Source organism: Eucalyptus grandis, chromosome 8, assembly GCF_016545825.1.
Source record: "Eucalyptus grandis isolate ANBG69807.140 chromosome 8, ASM1654582v1, whole genome shotgun sequence".
Lineage (NCBI taxonomy): Eukaryota > Viridiplantae > Streptophyta > Magnoliopsida > Myrtales > Myrtaceae > Eucalyptus > Eucalyptus grandis.
This window is the reverse complement of record NC_052619.1, coordinates 69,099,567-69,119,451: the sequence shown is the minus strand read 5'-3', so window position 1 is coordinate 69,119,451 and position 19,885 is coordinate 69,099,567. Positions and strand designations below refer to the sequence as shown.

The 19,885-nt window shown below is 41.1% G+C and overlaps 1 protein-coding gene and 1 pseudogene across 1 annotated transcript; one reads left to right on the top strand and one right to left on the bottom strand.

The window, feature by feature from the left end:
• Positions 1-6,861: 6,861 nt before the first annotated feature.
• On the bottom strand, positions 6,862-7,484 carry LOC120286825 (annotated as a pseudogene).
• Positions 7,485-8,070: 586 nt separating this feature from the next.
• Positions 8,071-19,026, top strand: LOC104417802 (DNA damage-binding protein 1). The gene is given in 9 exon segments (XM_010029015.2): positions 8,071-8,118; positions 8,413-8,607; positions 8,928-9,067; positions 9,069-9,200; positions 17,280-17,629; positions 17,705-17,997; positions 18,479-18,963; positions 18,965-18,994; positions 18,996-19,026. Coding segments are annotated over 9 exon segments (1,704 nt in total).
• The last annotated feature ends 859 nt before the right edge of the window (positions 19,027-19,885 follow it).

Genomic DNA, 19,885 nt, shown 5'->3' with positions numbered 1-19,885 from the left:
TTTGGACACTTTGAAGCTCAGAAAAAAATGACTTCCCTTTGCGTTCTTAGTATGAAGACAGGCTTGAGTTCTAGCTTTCTAACTTGGGCTTGTTTTTATAGGAAGTGTCTGAGAGAGAAGAGAGCTAAATGTTGCTTGCCGGAGATCACAATGCCCTCGATGTTTTCTAGGCACTGTCAAATAATTAGAGTAACGACAGCAACTTGGTTCCATGCGTTTGTTATATCTTGCTCGAGCATAGTGCCGAGATATTCACATCGAGGACGCGTTACAACTCTGCTATACGCGCCAATGATCAAGCCAAAGCGACATATCTGAACTCATCAAGCTGCTGCCTGTTTCTTGTTTTAACTTATCTGGGTTTCAAGTTCAAGTCCTCGATATAAGGCAGCCGGTCGTAGAAAAAGGCAATTATTTTGCCATTCAACACACGTCAATCACATTAACCTTAGTCACTATTTACAAGAATGTAACGGGCTTTGAAATTAGCTGGATTGCTATTAATTGAGATTGAAATTTGCTAATTTACGGGATTGATCTAATAAGATAGGATATAATTTTTTTTAATAAATCTAATATGTGGTTACTAATATGGATCGAGTACAGTTCACATATAATGATTGGGTCTGTGGTTGATAATATTATAAATAGTGTTTAAGTCTCTTTACTAACTTTGATACACAAATAACCTCATATAAGGAGTGGTTATTGAACACAATTCATGAGGGGTATTCTAATTAAGTCAATGATACAAAAGGTAGTAAAGGAGAAGTACTAGATTTTAGTTATGGAGATCTTGGGGTATTGCTTTCATGGCTTACATGTGGTAATAGAGTAGCCATAGTCTAGATCTGGAACTTTAGGATGTGGCCTGTTTTCAAAATTTTTTATCTAGTGAAAATTATTTTCGATCACACAGATGGATAGATCTTGTTGAAATGAGAATATTGATGGGTGGCGCACCTCCAAAGGATGGCGCACACGCCACCATGCGCAATTGTTCCCCAGCACATGCTGGGGCTAACGTCATCGAATGAAGTTGCTGACCCACTAAAATGGGTTGACCTGATTAATAGTGGGTGACCCGACCCGCTGACTTAACCTGATTGACCACTGATTGGACAAGTCAAATTGGCAGTCCAAGCCGAATAAGGCATGTCGAGCGTGAGCTACATACACCGCACACTCAGGTGGAGCGTGCAGGCTCCTTTTGGAGCATGCTCGGCACCGGTGTTCTCATATCATGATACTTTACAATGTGGTATATTCGGTTTACATGTTCGATCCTTTTAATGATGTGAAAATGCAAATAAAGATGTTAGATCACATGTACATTATTACAAATTGGAATGTGTGTAGCGTGATTCATTGATAGCATTTAACTTGTATCAATGGATGAAACAATGTAGCTGGTGTAGCATGTGATTTTTGTCACGCTTCGAACTTCGAGCGCACGCACATCCTTCGGTGATCGATAAAATTGCGATATCCCAGGACACGTTGCCGACCCATTCATTTTATTGCACATGCGGAAACGAATAAACAAATCTCCTGACAGCAAACAGCATGGGATAAAAAAGCAGGATAACAAATTTTCACAAAACACGTTTTATAAACACACTAGGTTTATACACAACTAGTTTATACACAATAGTCCACTCCAAAGAGAAGAGCCACTAAACCATCTAGGCACTAGGCTCCTCATCCATGACCTCCGGAGGTTTCAGATCTATCACGACACCATCAGGGTTGTCTAGGTCCATCAGCTGTGAGACCTTGTATCGTACCTGACGCTACTCCATCTAGGGACCTGTAAAGATTAAGCCCATGACGGGGTGAGACAACGTCTTAGCAAATTCACCCCCTAAACCCCGATTAGGAAGAAAATACGCCTAGAGGCGTCCTAACCACACAGCCACACAACCACACAATCGTAGAGACTTACCTCGTCCCAGATCCTCACTGCACGTTAGTACAATTCAAATCACAGATGCATATAACAGATGCACACATCAATTGGAACGTCTCACTCCATCTCAATCAATTACAAGGGTTCTGATTATAGGGCCAAATCGTTATAACATGTCATATTCTATGCCACACAATTTTGTTCCTATAATTCGGCGCGTCTATCTCAATCAATCACGCGTTCTAATTGACTACTACTCGGACAGGTAGTTTTACCCGACGCACATCGGTCTTCTAGCATAGCCAGGCTTTGCCTCATCCCTTAAGCGTGGCAACGTCCACCTGACACACATCGGGGATGGCATTCCTGAAGGAGCTTCGGTCCGGCCTTCTACTGCGATCCGGCATCCATTGTTAAGGCATCCTATATAAGGGCAACGTCCACCCGATGCACATCAGGGACGGATTCTCTTAACCATCACACGATTATTAATTCTGGCCAAGGACATTATGCTTTGCACTCACATGCCTCAAATAAGATAACGAACTTTGCCTGTTTTCTTTGTATTAAAAACACCTAGTAAAAATAATTGTGTGTGGGTACACGGTCGGATCAAACCTTAAAAATTGATATCATTCATTTTAAAATCCCACTAATTGATATAGTATTTAAAATCATTTTCGATGTCAAAAACCCGACACCCGGTATTTTCTAATTAAATACCAAAATTTCCCGATTTTAAAATAATAACTCAAAAATCAAAATCACCATTCAATTGCACTCAATTGCATAAACTAAGCACACTACTGCAATTAGCACGAAATTCTGGTCACCAGCTATCCTGGTATAATTTCCAGAAAATATCAAATAATTAAATAAATGGAAAATTTAATTAAATAAATACCAATAAATCCAATAAATGCAAACCTAGGCCGGAAACACTAATCTAACAACCTGAACGAGCTTAGAAAATTTATGCACTTATCTAGATAAATAGTACAATCTATCTAGTCCTTAATTAGTCTACTATAATACCTAACGTGCATAAATAAATATTAAATCATTAATCTAAACTAACTAACCACCTAACCCCATATTAAGCTAAGATAATTATCTACTAAGTGTCATTAACTCTCTAAGCAGAGTTTAGCAAGTAAACTCACCGGTTTAGCTGGCTGGTGAGTCCACAATGATGGCGACACGGAGACGAGTGATAAACAACACTGCGGCAACACCAAGAGGTTTGGACGAGCCTTAAAACGGGCCTAGAAGCTCTCAGCCCTTGCTGAGTTTCGGCCTTTGCTTGCTACTAGAAGGAGCGGTCCAAGTGGTTGAAACGGCATGGGACGAGAGGCGGTGGCTGTAGCGACTCCAGGCGGTGCTTTTGATAGCTGGATGGCGACGGTGGAGCTCTGGCGGGGCTTCAACTGCGACCAGGGCATGCGGGAACAGCGACCGAGAGGTCTCGATGGCGCGGGATGGTGAGATGATCGCAGACGAGCTCGAGGGTGTGAGCGAGCAGCTCCAGTGGCGAGCGGGCGCTGGATGGCGGCAGGGGAGGCAGTCGACAGTTAGGGGCTGCCTTGTTGTTCTCTCTTTGGTTCTCTCAAGCTCTCAAAACACACACAAATAGATAAATGAGGAGGCAAGGAAGAAGATGGCTGCTGAAGATGAGGAGGGGGCCACACAAATATCCAAAGTACTTGAGTTTGGTGCCCTACCAGCCTTGGCTGGCATCCTTAGCCAAATTGCAGCCATCAAGCTTCCTTAGTAAGCCATCCAAGGGTCCAAATGTTGCACACCCCAAGGACCTATGAATTTTAGACAATTTCCCTCTAATTGGACTCAATTTCTTCTCCAATTGGACTCAATTTGGCCTCCATAAAATTAGCCAAGGTGCCACCGACTATCTCATGATTTTTCCTCGTTAATTGAACCAACTTGAATCCAAAAAATGCGACAAAAAACGACCCTCTAATTTTCCCGGTCCAAAATAGCCTTACTTTGAATTTTCGCTGAAATCTTGGATTTGCAGAAAAATCTTCAGAGGACGAGTCGACATTCTTAAAATGACCTAGCATACCGGATAGCTTTTAGAAATTTTTAGTGCAATTGACCCGTTGTCGATTATTTTTGAGCTACATTGTGCATTTTCGACTCATTGGCAATTATTGGTTGTCGTGAAAATCTCGATGTTTCAAATACGAGCATAGGGTACAGAAATGACACAAAAATCGATTTAGTGCCGTTCGACGAGAATTTTGCAATTATGTGGAATCACCTACACATTGATCACATACCTCAATCGAATGAACTATCTCTGAAATCTAATCGATTTTGACAGTGCCGTATTGACCCTTGCAGATTAGTACGATCGAGCAGTTGATTTCTGGTTGAATTCTTAAGTCTATTGCATTAAAATCCCTTAACGGCTTCACCGGATAGACTAGTTATCCTGTGAGTCATCAGCTCATGGAAAAGAACTATAGACGTGTCGATGAAAAGCTCAACTCATTCGATTGAAAAAAGATTTGGAAAATCAGAATGTCACAATTTTAGTGACAAATTGTCCCTATCTTCAAATCTAAAATTGCACGCATATTATAAATATGTGATATAAAGTTTATATTTATGGTATATGAGAGTTTCAATGATTGAATTGGGTTATGGCCACCAAAATGACACACTTGATTGGGTTTCAATGATTGAATTGGGTTATTTATCTTCAAATCATATTGTGGTGGGATGTCTCATATTTTAATGAATAGTCATATTTTCAAAAGAGGTAATTGTGTGTTGGTTCATAAAGGGGCACATGTACAGTTGAGGTGTGACTAATGTTAGTGATTTATACACCTAAATGTGGTGAATTCACGCTGGTGAGAACATATTTTCATGGTCGATGTCATGTGAAGAGCATACAACTATATGTCATGTATTCTATGCGAATGAGATTATATGATGATGTTTGTAACTTTTAGAATGTGTACTTATACAGCTTCAAGTTACACAGTACTCATATAATGTTAATTGTATAGATTGCTTATTTTTCAACCACTTTCTCTAGAAACAACATCTTCATTATGATTAAGGTTTTTACTAGTTCAAACTTTAAGAAATGAAAAGATGATTTTTTATTTGGAATGGAGCTGATGGATGTTCATATTACTCTTATGGAGGATTAGCTAGCAAATCTTATTGTCACTAGTACAAAATTTCATGAAGCACACTTTGGTACTTGGAAAAGAAGCAATTGGATTTACTTGTTATCTATAAAGCGTTCCATTGGGAAACACTTGAAGAGTAGCATGCTTGCTAATTAATTGATAGACATATGATGATAGTCTTGGAGACTATGAATTGTGCCTCGTCTAATGTTGAGATTATGTTGCATCTGCAAGGATTCTTCAACATGAGGTATGATGGTTCTGGTGGGGTTAGGGACTACATATTAAGGATGATAAACCTCTAGACAAAACTCGAGGCACTTAATGTTTCTTTTTCTGTTGCTTGCATTGTGCATTAAGTCATAAACACCATTTCGCCAAATTTTGGGATTATCAAGACTTACAGCTCTTAAGATGAGACATGGTCAATTAATGGCCTGATACTTAGGGTGGTGACAAAGGAAGAGAGATTGAGGAAATAAAGAGGACATCTTGCCCTATACGCCTTTAATTCCAGCAATAAGAAGAGTAAGAGGTCCAAAAATCGTACTCATAAAGAAACTCATCAAACCACTGGTTATTCTGACAGCTTTAGTCATGAAAAAGAATTCTTCAAAAAGGATGGTAACCATTGCTTCTTTTGTAAGAAGAAATGTCACATAAAGAAAACCTGCAACAAATATATAACTTGATTGTCTAAGCGTGAGCTTGTGGCCAGTGATTTTTATTCATAAATTCAACCTATCAAAAGCCCCATCTAATTTATGGTGGATAGATAATGGTGCAACTAATCACGTTACGTTTACCATACATAGATTCATAAATCGAAGGAAGTCAAATTAGGATAAATCAAAGCTCATTGTGGAAAACAATATTAAAGTCAACTAATCTTTTCCTTCTCTTTGCTGGGTCTCTATCTTCCTAGCTATTTCTGTCAATGTCTTCCATTGGTGCAAGCTGTGCTCATCTCTATGCGATGAAGGAACGTCAAGAGGAGAAACTCAAGAAAATGGAGGAGGAAGGAGAGAAGAGCGTTGTGGGAGATGAGGTTGGGTGTGATAGTAATGACTACAGCAATAATTCTGGCTTTGCGAGGAACAAAAAATTCCATCCTTATAGTTCACCGGCATCGAGTTTAGGCAAGACAGTAGAGGATTGAAAACCTGGTCAAGCTAGAATATTCCATGTATATTTGAACCATCCCTTTATTTCTCTCGTCAAGTGCTTGTGTCCTCTCTTTTTCTTTGCTTGTGTGTGTGGAAATGCTTATTTCGCTCGTACTGGCTGGCTCGTATATAACGCCTCATTCAAATGAGCTGAGGCCTTTACTAAGATTACTTGTCAATAGAGCATAGATTGAAGCGCGTAGACAATAAATTCATTTATCTTTTGGAGCCCCAGATAATTTTCAAATCTAAGCCGGATTTTTGGCAAAATGTGAAAAATAATCCAAAATGAGCTTCAGATAAAGTAGTTAGTAACATTGGACGATGCAACTAGAACTACTAGGTGTTCATATATTTGCATGTACTAAAACTATATATGCATGAAGGGGGAAAGAAAAGATATCAAGTCAATTGACTTCGAATATACCACTAGGTGTTCATATATTTGTGTTGGCAAAGTCATATCTTATACAAGATAAATGGGAGTAGATCAGTACATCATCAAGCTTTCTTTATTCAATGATTTTCAACACTTCATGCTTTTAAAAGAATAAATTGCAGAAATAATGATCATATTGTTTTATTAGACGTTGACCTCCTGTCTCACTCACTCTCTTTCTCATGCTTTGGTGGGTGGGGGTGTGAGGCCAGCCTTCAGTGCTTGAATGGTGGAAACATTAGTGTTGAAAGATTTAGCCAGGATCCCATCGTCGATGTTGGTCCCGAACACGGTCACAGGGACTGACACTGTTCCCGCGCTCGCGCTCCCGAATGCAGAGACTGCCACCGCGAAGTCGGTCTGATTAAAAATGTACTGATAGTGGACAAGTCCCTTGGGGAATATGAACATGTCGCCAGTTTGGAGGGTCTGAGTGAAGAGCTTGTTGGTCGTGTCGACGAACCCGACCTCGAGGGACCCGTATATGAGGAACAGGAGCTCCGATCCGCGGGGATGGGTGTGTGGGGGTTCACTGAGCCGGGCGGGAATTCGAGGACCGCAAACGAGACGCTTTGCCCGTCGAGAGCAGGGAACTCCTTTAAACTTGCTTTGGTCACCGTAAATACACTCAGGGGATTAAACCCCATGAGAGACCTCATGCCGGTGTACGTGAAGAAGTTGCCATCGACGTTAGTGCCGTTTGGGACCACAAAGTCGGTGAGAATGTCGGGATCGCCGGCGCTTGTTAAGCGAAAAAGGGACAGACCGAGGAGTAATGCCACAACGAGCTCATACTTGGCCATGATGGACACTTTGAAGCTCATAAAAATTGACTTCCTTTTGCGTTCTTAGTGTGAAGACAGGCTTGAGTTCTAGCTTTCTAACTTGGGCTTGTTTTTATAGGAAGAGTCTGAGAGAGGAGAGCCAAATGTTGCTTGCTGGAGATTACAATGCCCTCGATGTTTTCTAGACATGGTCAAATAACTAGAGTAACGACAGAAACTTGGTTCCATGCGTTCGTTATGTCTTGCTCGAGCATAGTGCCGAGATGTTCGCATCGAGGACGGGTTACAACTATGTTATACGCGCTAACGATCGACACAAAGCGACATGCCTTGAGCTCATTAAACTGTTGCCTGTTTCTTGTTTTGACTTATCTGGGTTTCAAGTCCTCGAAAATGATGACTGCCGGTCGTAGAAAAATAGAATTATTTTGCCATTCAACACACGTTAATCACATTTACCTTAGTCACAAGAACGTAATGGGATTCAAAATTAGCTGAATCCCATTTTTAGAATTAGCTGAATCCCATTAATTGGTATTGAAATTTACTATTATTCAGAATTGGTCTAACAAGGTAAAATATAATAATTCTTAATTAGTGTAATATGAGATTTATTAATGTAGGCCGAGTAAAGACGGCCTGTAATTATCAGGTTTGTGGTTGAAAACTTTATAATTAGTATTCAAGTCTTTTTTATAATCTTGATACACAAATGAATCCACATAAGGAGCGATTACTAAATGCAATTCATGAGGGGTTGTCTCATTAAGCTAGTGACGTCGCTCTATTGCATAGAAAATGATGGATTTTAAATCAGATGCCCAAATATTTTTCTCTTTTTTACCGTGTTTTAGATTCTAGCTATGAAGATCTTGAGTACCATTTTTGTGGCTTACATATAGTATCAGAGTAGCCATAATCTAGGTTTGGAACTCAAACATGTCAGCCAGAATATGATATCTCATGCCTTGACATTAATCCCATTGGGGAGAATCTCCATTACAGTAAGCTGGCAGCAGTTGGAATGTGAACGGATATAAGTATTAGGATATTTTCATTGCCAGACTTGAATCTCATTACCAAGGAGCATTTGAGAGGAGATGTAATACCTCGTTCCATTCTGCTCTCTGCCTTTGAAGGGGTATGATGCATTCCTTTTGTTTTCTACCCTTTATTCTAAGTAGTTGCTTCTGCATTGTTTATTATGTACAACTTGCACCGTGTTGCATATCTAAACCCAGGTAACTAGATGAGATGATTTTGGGTGAACGCTTGTAGACAATTTTGTGGCTGCCATTTTATTTAACTGGTAACATGTTCTTTTCCTAAGAGAAATGAAGTAGCACGAGTGGACTTGAAAGTCAAACTACATATTTGTATTTTCGAGATCATAGAGTGGTTAAGCACTGATTTTTATCATTCTTTTTCCTTCTCATTTGTATGTCAATTTTACCTAAACAGACATCTTACCTCTCCTGTGCTCTTGGAGATGGTCATCTCTTGAACTTTCGATTGAACAGGCATTCTGGTGAGTTAACCGATATGAAGAAGGTGTCTCTTGGGACTCAGCCCATCACCCTCCGGTCGTTCTCATCGAAAAACTACATGTGTATTTGCCGCAACAGATAGACCAACTGTCATTTGCAGCAGTAATAAAAAGTTACTATGCAGCAATGTAAATCTCAAAGCAGTGAGCCACGTGTGCCAATTCAGCTCTGCTGCTTTTCCTGACAGGTATTTTGAGCAATGGCGATACATAGAGGAACTTTTTAGTCCTATTTTGGCATATGCCGGATATCCTCTTTTAGGATGAAGACTTTCTGGTGGTCATCCGGTGCTCCTTCGTGACATAACAAATTCTTCCTTTGCTGATATAGTGCAGACTGAGGAGATTGGATGGATAAATTTAGAAGTTAATTGATGGTTGTGTTTGTGGCATGAAACAGATACTTTTCCTTGAGGTATGTGCTATTTTTTGCTGTTGATTGCTGTTGGGAATGACTGATCCCGAAAAACGGATTCGACACTAAATCGAACCCCTAAATCAATGCGGAAGACGAGCCGGGATAAACAACACGTATCACCGATCCTAAAGCACACACCACGGATTCGAGCGTACCTTTTTGCCACAGATTAAACACCGACGCCGTTAGAGAAAGAGAAACTTGGTCCTGTTCGATCTGGTGAAGCAAATTGGCCTTCGTGCTTCACTGTTTTGCTTTTGGAGAAAATGACAGAGAGAGAGAGAGCGTTGAGAAAAACGTACGTATTTTCCTTTTGAACAAACGGTGTGTGTTTTCTCTTTCTCCTCCCTTTATACCTCTCTCCTTCCACGGGCCCTATTCCCGTAGGCCGGGCTTTCTCGGCCCAACTTGGGCGGACGGGCCTTAAGCCCAATACTAATAAAGCCTTCATCTCCCACTCGCACATGGTGGGCCGAACATAATTCTCTTTACCTCTTTTCAACATTCATACCGGTGAATAATCTGTGCGACCAGCATACTTTGAGAGCTCGTTGCTATACATCTATTAGGAATATATAGCAGCTCATAATGGGCGTCACACTTCGAGTAGACTTAGTATGCAGTACCCTAGATCGATCGATCACATTTTATATCTCTCTTGATCTCTTTCAAACATGATATATATATATATATATATATTGTATTCACAATTACAGTTATCACAAATACAATCATAATTGGTCGACCAGTGAATACAAATACTACAATGTGATTCCTCAAAATCGATCTTCCTCTTTTCTTCAAACTCTCAATTTCAGTTCAGCTTGCTTTTCTAGAAATGTCCCATTAGATCGAATCAACTCATGACCATTGGCAACATCCTAAGATAGCAAACACTAAATAGAAACCTTGAGAATAAGTAAAAGTCATGAGGGCACTAAAATTGAGGAACTCTTTTCCTCAAGAGTCTCACACGTCATAAAAGTTGAGATCAAACTTTTTGCCACTCTTATTGGTCGGCTCATGCATACGTAGTATGAAATACGTATTACGGTATTAACTCCTTTCCCATGGAGCGTATGTCTATACCTTTCAATACCGTACATATGATAGTTTAGACATACCCAATGTCTAACTTGAGTGCATGTATCTACTCATTTACAAAATTCATCAGAACTCACATATGGCATCTTAGACAGATAAAGTAAAATATGTGGGGTATTTTACTTTCGGACATCATGAGTATTATGTCCTCATCTTAACACTTAGTTAAGGCGACATGTGTATTTTAAGCTTGAGCTCTCGATTATCACCTAGATAATAAGCTTAAAAACAGTCTCATCTCTATTTATCACACAGTAAATAGAGGCGATTACCCGTGTGAGTGGGCTAATCTTTTATCTGTCCGACATACTTCCTCAACTTATAATAATACACTGAGTATTAAGATGCATAAAGATCATACAAAGATTCATAGGCATTAATAATGAAACAACACCAGTTCATAAATGTGAACAACTCAGGGAAATTACAATCTAGTACATCAGACTCTACGCAATCCTAGAGATTTTATATGACCACAAAACACATCTCTAGGTATTGGCTTTGTCATAGGATCTGCTACCATTCTATGCGTAGATATGTATTGTAAGTTCACATCCTTTCGTGCAACCATATCCTTGACAAAGTTATACTTGGTATTTATATGTTTGGTCTTGTCATGATATTTTGGATCTTTGGTGTACGCTATAGCTGCTTGGCTATCACAGTTAACCAATAATGGATTTGCAGCTTTCTCAATAACACCTAAATGATCCAAGAATCTCTTAAGCCAAACTCCTTCTTGTACTGCTGCTGATAATGCCACGAACTCAACTTCCATCGTGGATAAGGCTATGCACGTTTGCTTCTTACTACTCCATGATATGGCGCCATTGCTCGCAAGAAAGCAAATCCCGAGGTAGATTTTCTTTCATCTAAATCTCCTCCCCAATTAGCATCTGAATAGCCTTCAAGTCGCAGATCCTTTCCTTGGTAATTCAACTTGTAATCAGCGGTTCCCTTCGAGATACCTCGGTATTCTCTTAACGGCCTTCCAATGTCTTTGGACCTGGATTGGATTGGTATCTACTCACCATTCCAACTGTAAAACATATGTCGGGTCTTGTACACATCATAGCGTACATCAAGCTCCCAACAACACTAGCATAAGGAACATGTTTCATTTGTTCCTTCTCTTGTGGAGTCCTTGGACACAGTCTATGGCTCAATCCTTCACCTTTTGCAATAGGAGTGTCTATGGGTTTACAATCTTGCATACGAAATCGTTCAAGAACCTTATTTATATAGGTTTCTTGCGAAAGAGACAACGATCTCTTCGAACGATCTCTTGAAATCTTAACTCCAAGAATGTATGCAGCCTCACCCATGTCCTTCATCTCAAAGTTGGAAGACAACCAACTCTTGACAGTCTTAACAAACTCCATATTGCTTCCAACAATTAATATATCATCAACATAATATGATATGATCACAAATTGATCCTTGGATCTTTTGATATATACACAATGATCCTCATCAATCATCGTAAAATCATATGCCATTATGGCATTATGAAAACGTATATACCATTGTCTTGATGATTTGCTTAAGACCATATATCGACCTCAAAAGTCGACATACTTTTCTTCTTGGTCTTTCACTATGAAACCAGCAGGTTGTTCCATATATATTTCTTCCTCTAATTCTCCATTGAGGAAAGTAGTCTTTACATCCATTTAATGTAACTCAAGATCCAGACTAGCCACTATTACCAGAATAATGCGAATCGAGGTAAATCTCACTACAGGAGAAAACGTATCTTCATAATCAATTCATTCCTGTTGATTATACCCCTTCGCTACAAGGCGAGCCTTATGCCTTTCTATCGAGCCATCAGCCTTTCGCTTTATTTTGAGAACCCATTTGTTCCTAATAGCTCTGCGTCCTTTTGGCAGATCAACCAGTTCCCAGACTTGGTTTGATTTCATCGACTCCATTTCCTCTTCCATTGCATTAATCCATTTTTCCTTACTAGGGCAATTCAGAGCCTCATTTATATTTCTTGGCTCATCCTCATCTTGTGGAGCAACCATAAAAGTTTCCCATTCAATGTCAAAATGTCGACGTGGAATACTTTGGCGACTTGTTTGCCGTATGGGAGATTGTACACTTTGCACATCATCCCCCATCATGCTCCCACTTGGATTAGGTAATGATGATGTCGTCTCATCATGTGGTTGCAATTGAGAATGAGTTGAATTCAATTCATCACTTCTCATATTACTCCCACTTGGACGAACTCCACTAACATCATTATCCTGATCCAAGGTCTCAAATAGGGAACAATCTTCCCTATTTCGCCCTTCTTAGGAAATTCATCCTCTAAGAATGTGACATCTCGTGATTCAAACTCAGTTATACTCCCACTTTCCTGCTCACCTATGAACACATATCCTTTCGAGTGTTCAGAGTACCTTATGAAAATACTCTTCTTTCCTCACGGGACCCAATTTCCCAAATTTGTGAGAGGACTCATGTGTATAGGCGGCACAACCCCATGGCTTAAGAAAACTTAAGTCCGGTTTTCTACCCGTCCATAACTCATATGGAGTGGAAGTAACTGATTTGGAAGGCACACGGTTAAGTATATAGGCAGCAGTTAACAACACATCACTCCAAAAAGTAATAGGTAAGTTAGCATGCGCCATCATGGACCTAACCATTTTCAGTAGGGTTCTGTTTCTTCTCTCCGCAACACCATTTTGTTGAGGAGTATATGGAATAGACAACTGTCTTTCTATTCCTTTTTCATCACATAATTTTCTGAACTCATCAGATAAATATTCTCGACCTCGATCGGATCTCAATGCTTTTATTTTCTTGTCTAATTGATTCTCTACCAAGTTCATAAACCTTTTAAAACAACTTATTGCTTCAGATTTATGAGAAATCAAATAGACATATCCGAATCGAGTATAATCATCAATAAAAGTGATGAAATAAACAGTCCCATGCCTTCCTTTCACATTCATTGGACCACGAGACATCGAATGGATTAAATGCAGAGGAAATTCAGCTCTTTTTCCTTTTCCAAATGGTTTCCTTGTCGTTTTCCCTTCTAGGCAATGCTGACATATGGACAAATCGACTTTTTCAATATTGCCCAACAAGCCCTCTTTGGCTAGTCTATTCATACGCTGTTGACCAATGTGACCAAGTCTAGCATGCCACACATTCACATCATTATCATATTTATTGGGAGACGTGAGAAGGGAATAACAAACATTAGCATTAACATAATCAATATCTAATACAATAAAACCATCCAGAAAATAACCACAACCATAGTAATTTGTATCCAAAAACAAATTCACACCTCTATTACAGAAGTTCATATTAAAACCTAGTCTAACCAACACTAAAACAGACACTAAATTCCGACGAATCTCCGGAGCATACAGCACATCATGAAGGAACAAAGTGCGTCCACCACGCATATTCAGTTGGCATGTGCCAATTCCTTTCACTTCAGCTCTGGAGTTGTTTCCCACATAGATCCACTTAGTTCCAGTTGGTACTCGTCGGAATTCCACGAAGGATCCTCTATCCTTCGCTACATGGTCCGTCGCTCCTGAATCCATAGTCCACAAATGATCAGACTTAGTTAAGAACACAGAACTCGACACAAAAGCAAAGTTCTGAAAAGTACAAGGGGTGCATACCTTCTTTGGCTCACGACAATCGCGAGCATAGTGACCCTTCTTGTCACAGTTGTAGCATTTCACCCTTGCAAGCTTTTTCATGCGAGGACGCTTCCCTCTTTCATGTTGGTTAAACTTGGGTTTCTTCCCTGAAGGACCTGCTTCTTCCTTGCCTTTCCCCTTATCAAACTAGTTAGGGCGCTTACGCTTGGAGCTCGAAGCTCCATTTGAGCTAGAACTTGCATGATAGAGTTCAGCATCCGGTTTAGCCGCCAACAGGCGGTCCTCTTCCAGCTCAAGATGACGCATTGCATCCTCAAAGGTTTTGATATTTTCATTATGAGTCAGGTGCACCTTCATATGCTCCCAACTCTGAGGCAAGGAACGAATCACTCGCTTGCACTTGCTGCTCATCGTGAGGACATGGCCAGCATCTTTCAGCTCGTTATCATGTTTGACATCTTTCTAAGATGTTGCTTCATGGTCGACCATGAGAGGCTTCTTATAAGAGTCAAACCTGATAGTGAGCTGCCTCAGTCTAGTCACCGAAGTATGACCAAATCTAGCTGCCAATGCCTCCCACATTTCTTTGGCATTGTCAAAATGCCGAAACTCTCGTATGACGTCATTTTCCATGCTGCTCAGCAACGTGATGCGAGCTAGAGAGTTCTTTCTTTTCCACGCAGAAAAAGCTTCTTTGTCTCTTTTGTCTTTGTGCAGTGGTTCCCTCTTCAGGTTCTACCATGGTTAGGTTTAGAGCCTCAAGTGCTTCTTGCTCTTCCAGCACATACTGGATTTTCATTTGCCAAATTTCATAGTTGTCACCATTGAGCTTTTCACCTTTGTTCAGCTCGGCAACTATGCTCTTTGTGGCTGAAGCCATTGATCCGAACAAATCGAGACAAATATGCACGAATTATTAATGCCTATCATTTATGCATCCCTATTTACATAGACCCATCATATTAATGAATAATTTCAAGTAAGGCTTCAGAATCCAAAGGTCACTATGTTTCCAATCATCCTCCAAAATCCTAACTTAAAACTATCATCAATATAATTGTCTTATGCAAAATCAATTCTATGAAGCTACAAAAATTTCTAAAACTACCCACAGCTAATTACCCACAGCAACTAGCAATAACAGAAAGCAATATATAATAGACATCCAATAAAACAATAATGCTTTCAATTAACACAATTAGGTAGTAATCATTACATAATATGTCCAACAAATCACACTTAACATATATCAGCCAATACAACTAACACCAAGTCAGTACACGAACTGGGAAAGATCCTCTTTTGTTCAATTTCTTGATCTTTTCCCTTGAAACAATACAGTAATATTCATTTACAAAATCCATCACAATTTTCTTATAGGAAGCAGCTTCGTTGACATCCCATATGCGATTCAACACATCTTGCCATTCAGGTGGAAGAGTGTTTATGAAAAATCGCACCATCTCTGACTGTGACATAGGACGACCATTCCATATGACCTGTTGAATCTTCCCGTTGACTTCAAAGACATGATCAATTAAGTCACCTCTCTCCCATCGATGATCGCCGCCTTAGCTATCAACTTAAACAGCCTATCCTTTTGTTCATCAGAAGCGCGAATAGGTGTGCACAACCTCGGGAGGCATTGTTCCCGCAACAAATGCAGAACAAATAAGGGATCACATTATAATCCACATAGACTTAATTAAAAAAGAAACACATTCTTTTCCTCCTTTTTTTTTTTTTTTTTTTGGGTCAACGGTCAACGGTCGTCAACGGTCAACGGTGGTCAACGATCGTCGGACCGGTCGGGCCGGTCTGGTGGGAGCCGGTCGGACCGGTCTGGCCGATCGGGCCGGTGGGGCCGGCTCGGGCGAACCGACGGCACGTGCCGCGCGCGTGCGTGGGCTGACGTCACGCGGCGTCGGCCCGGCACGCGCGCGCACGTGCTAGGTCTCTGCGGTCGGGTCGGGTCGGGTCGCCGGGCCGGTGGCCGCCCGGCGAAACGTCGTCGTGCGCGTCATTGATGACGTCAGCATGCGTCGGTCCGCGGACCGGCGCGTGCCGGTTCGCCGGCCGGCGGTGCGCACGCGCCGTTTCGCCGACCGGCGCGTGTGCCGCACGCGCTGGGCGAGCCAGCTCTTTCGGGCGCGTCGCGCCCACGCGCAGCGGCTTCTGGCCGCGCGTGTGGGCGCGTGCGGCGTCGCCCGGTGGCGCACGATGTGTCTCTAGACTCGTCTCGACGTCTCCTTTCTCCCCATGTGTTCAGAAAACGATTTCGACTTACGAAAACTCAGAAAAATGGCCGAAGAACCCTCGGGTGTCGGGATTTCTCGCCCGATCCGTACGGCCGAATTGCTTTTGCGAAAAATCAATCAAAAATCGTCAAACAAGTCGGGAAAACGTGAACTAAGGCTCTGATACCAATGTTGGGAATGACTGATCCCCGAAAAATAGATTTGACACTAAATCGAACCCCTAAATTAATGCGGAAGACGAGCCCGGGATAAACAACACATATCACCGATCCTAAAGCACACCACGGATTCGAGCGTACCTTTTTGCCACAGATTAAACACCGACGTTGTTAGAGGAAGAGAAACTTGGTCCTATTTGATCCGGTGAAGCAAATTGGCCTTCGTGCTTCATTGTTTTGCTTTTGGAGAAAACGACAGAGAGAGAGAGAGCGTTGAGAAAAACGTACGTATTTTCCTTTTGAACAAAACGGTGTGTTTTTCTCTCTCTCCTCCCTTTTATACCTCTCTCCTTCCACGGGCCCTATTCCCGTAGGCCGGGCTTTCTCGGTCCAACTTGGGCGGACGGGCCTTAAGCCCAATACTAATAAAGCCTTCAATTGCGGATGCTGGCTTATAGAATTTGACCTAGTTCTCAATGAGAGCTCTCCTTCTAATGACAATAGTTACCTTAATCTGTCTTTGGTGTGATTATGCTTGTCTCACTTCATTGAGGCAGTTATTTAGGGTGATTGAATGGATCTCTTCCAATGCGCTCCACTTAAGTCTCAGCTCCAGCACAAAATTATTTGATAAAACCCCTTCCTTTTTTCATATGCTCACATAGGGACATATTTTTCCCATTGACAGTCTTGCAATTGCCAAAGAAGGCGAACTTGCTAGTGGTGACATTGATGATATCCCGAAGCTTCACATCCGCTCTATCTCCCTTGGGAAACTAGCACAATTCATTTGCCATCGGGAGCAGTCTAGGACGTTTGCAATTAGTAGCTTGAAGTACGACCAGACAGTTGATGGAGAGTATGAAATGCATTTTGTTCAGCTTTTGGATGACCAGACTTTTGGGTTCATGACAGCTTACCCGCTTGATTCATTTGAGCATGGTTTCTCCATAGTTAGCTGTTCCTTCTCTGATGACGGTAATGGTCATTACCGTGTTGGGACTGGACATTATTTCCCGTAAGAAAAGATATCAACCATGCATCGTGCATGAAGCCAATCTGATATATTTTCTATATGTTGGTAATATTATATTGATATTCTACAACACATGCAGGGTCGGATATTAGTTTTCACTGTCGAGGATGGAAAATCACGGCCGATTGCTGAAAAAGAAACCAAGGGGACTGTTTACTCTTTGAATGCCTTCAAAGGAAAATTATTAGCTGCAATTAATGGACAAATTCAATTATACAAGTGGATGCTGCAAGACGATGGTTCTGCTGAATTGAAATTTGAACGTAAATATGACATTGGAGAAGTTTTTGCCTTCAATGTACAAACTCATGAAGACTTAATTGTCGTTGGTGATCTGAAGATGCCACGCATATTCCTGCTGAAAGACAAGGCAAGCAATCTTATTAGTTTAAATCACTCGTACATTTCTGGAGTTTCTCTGCTTTATCTGTCTGCCACCCTTTGCCTTCTAGAACAGTCATGCAATTATAGCTGTCACTTCTGACGTGAATGCGAGCACAATCTCTAGCAAACATTTTACCATGTTTTCTCAACTGGGGAATGCCCGACATCTGCCTTTTTATCTTTGCATAGCCGAATTGAGGTTGCGATGCTCGTAGCCCCTGTTTCATGTGTATAAAAAGCACGATATATTCTCACAGGTGGTTTATGAGGGGGATCGAGTGGAATTTACCAAAATAGTACCAGAGGGTTTGGTGTATTTGGGGAAGGTACATACATGTCCTTGGTTTCTCGGGGCAACCTGAACTTAGAGTTTCAACCCTTCGTTCTGAATGGAAGAAACTCTTGGTCTTGACCACAGTTTTAATTATTCTCTTTAGGACTGACCATTTTTTCATTTTGTCATCCAGCATGAGGAGGGTGACATTGAAGAGCTGGCACGTGTTCGAATTGCAAATGGCTTGTCTGCCTTTGAGATTCTCCATGATGGCACATATCTTGGAGCGGAATATAAAGTCAACCTCTTCACAGCGAGGATGAACAGCAGAGGTGCCATTGCTGAGGTGAGGCGCTGTCTCGAGGTGGTTGGTGAGCATCACCTCGGAGAATTTGTCAAACAGTTTTGCCACGGTTCCCTTAGAATGTTGTTGGCGGATTCCAATGTGGGTCAGATTCCGACTGTCATATTCGGCACATTGAATGGTGCGATTGGAGTGATTGCGTCCCTTCCTCATGATCAGTACGTATTTCTGGAGAAGCTTCAGTCAAACTTGAGAAAGGTGATCAAAGGCGTCGGAGGACTGAGCCACGAGCAGTGGAGGCCGTTTCACACTGAGGAGACTGTGGATGCTCGGAATTTCTTGGACGGAGATCTCATCGAGTCATTCCTAGACCTCCGCCGTGGGCGTTTCGGTGCAGAAACTCTGCGAGAGTAGAAGAGTTGACCAGGCTGCACTAATTGCAGAGGAGCTTCTATGGTATCCTGTGTTGGAAAGGAGACCGGTACATGCATGAAATGACATAGCATGGCATGTCGTTGGTTATGTTTTCAGATTTCATTACTCAACTTGCCACCTTTCTTTCCTGGTGCAAAATTTATTTAAGTACTTAAATAGTGTGATTTGTTACGTCTAAAATGCAATCACGAGACTTTAATATTATGGGCTTCTGATAGAAAGACTTATTGGTATGGGAGCATGTCCTTGGAGCCTTAGAACTTCTCCTCGGTTAGGGAATCAATAAGTTCTTGAGTTCGGCCTCTTGGGAAATGAAATGCGTTTTCTAAACAGACTGTTAACTTCTAGATTGTATATGCTCTTTCATAGGAAACTTAATTTTTTTCCTGTTTACTTTTTGAAAACGAATCGCACCTATGTAAAATTTCCACTGTAGATTGTTCCGTATAACTACAGCTCTCTCAACTTGATTACAACAATGCATTGGGATATCGAAAATATTATTGTAATTTTTTTTCATTTAGTTAAAATTGTGTGTCGAAAATTGTACCATAGAATTGCCCATACCTATTCATCTTATGTAGCATACCTTAAAGATGCTAGACATCGGGGTCTCATTTGATAGCTCACAGGTTTTATATGATTGTGGTTCGAATTTTCATATTTATGCACCGAAGTCGCAAACCCTAAACCCACCGTCAACCTCGTGTTTCCATATGTTCGTTGTCACATGTATTTTGGAGTTCTCTGTACTACCAAGTGGGAGCAATTTCGTATGCGAATCTCCCATCCCATTTTTTGTGCATGCCTTACGTTGCCCCGAGTTGCAAGGATATGTATATATTACTCGGAATATATATA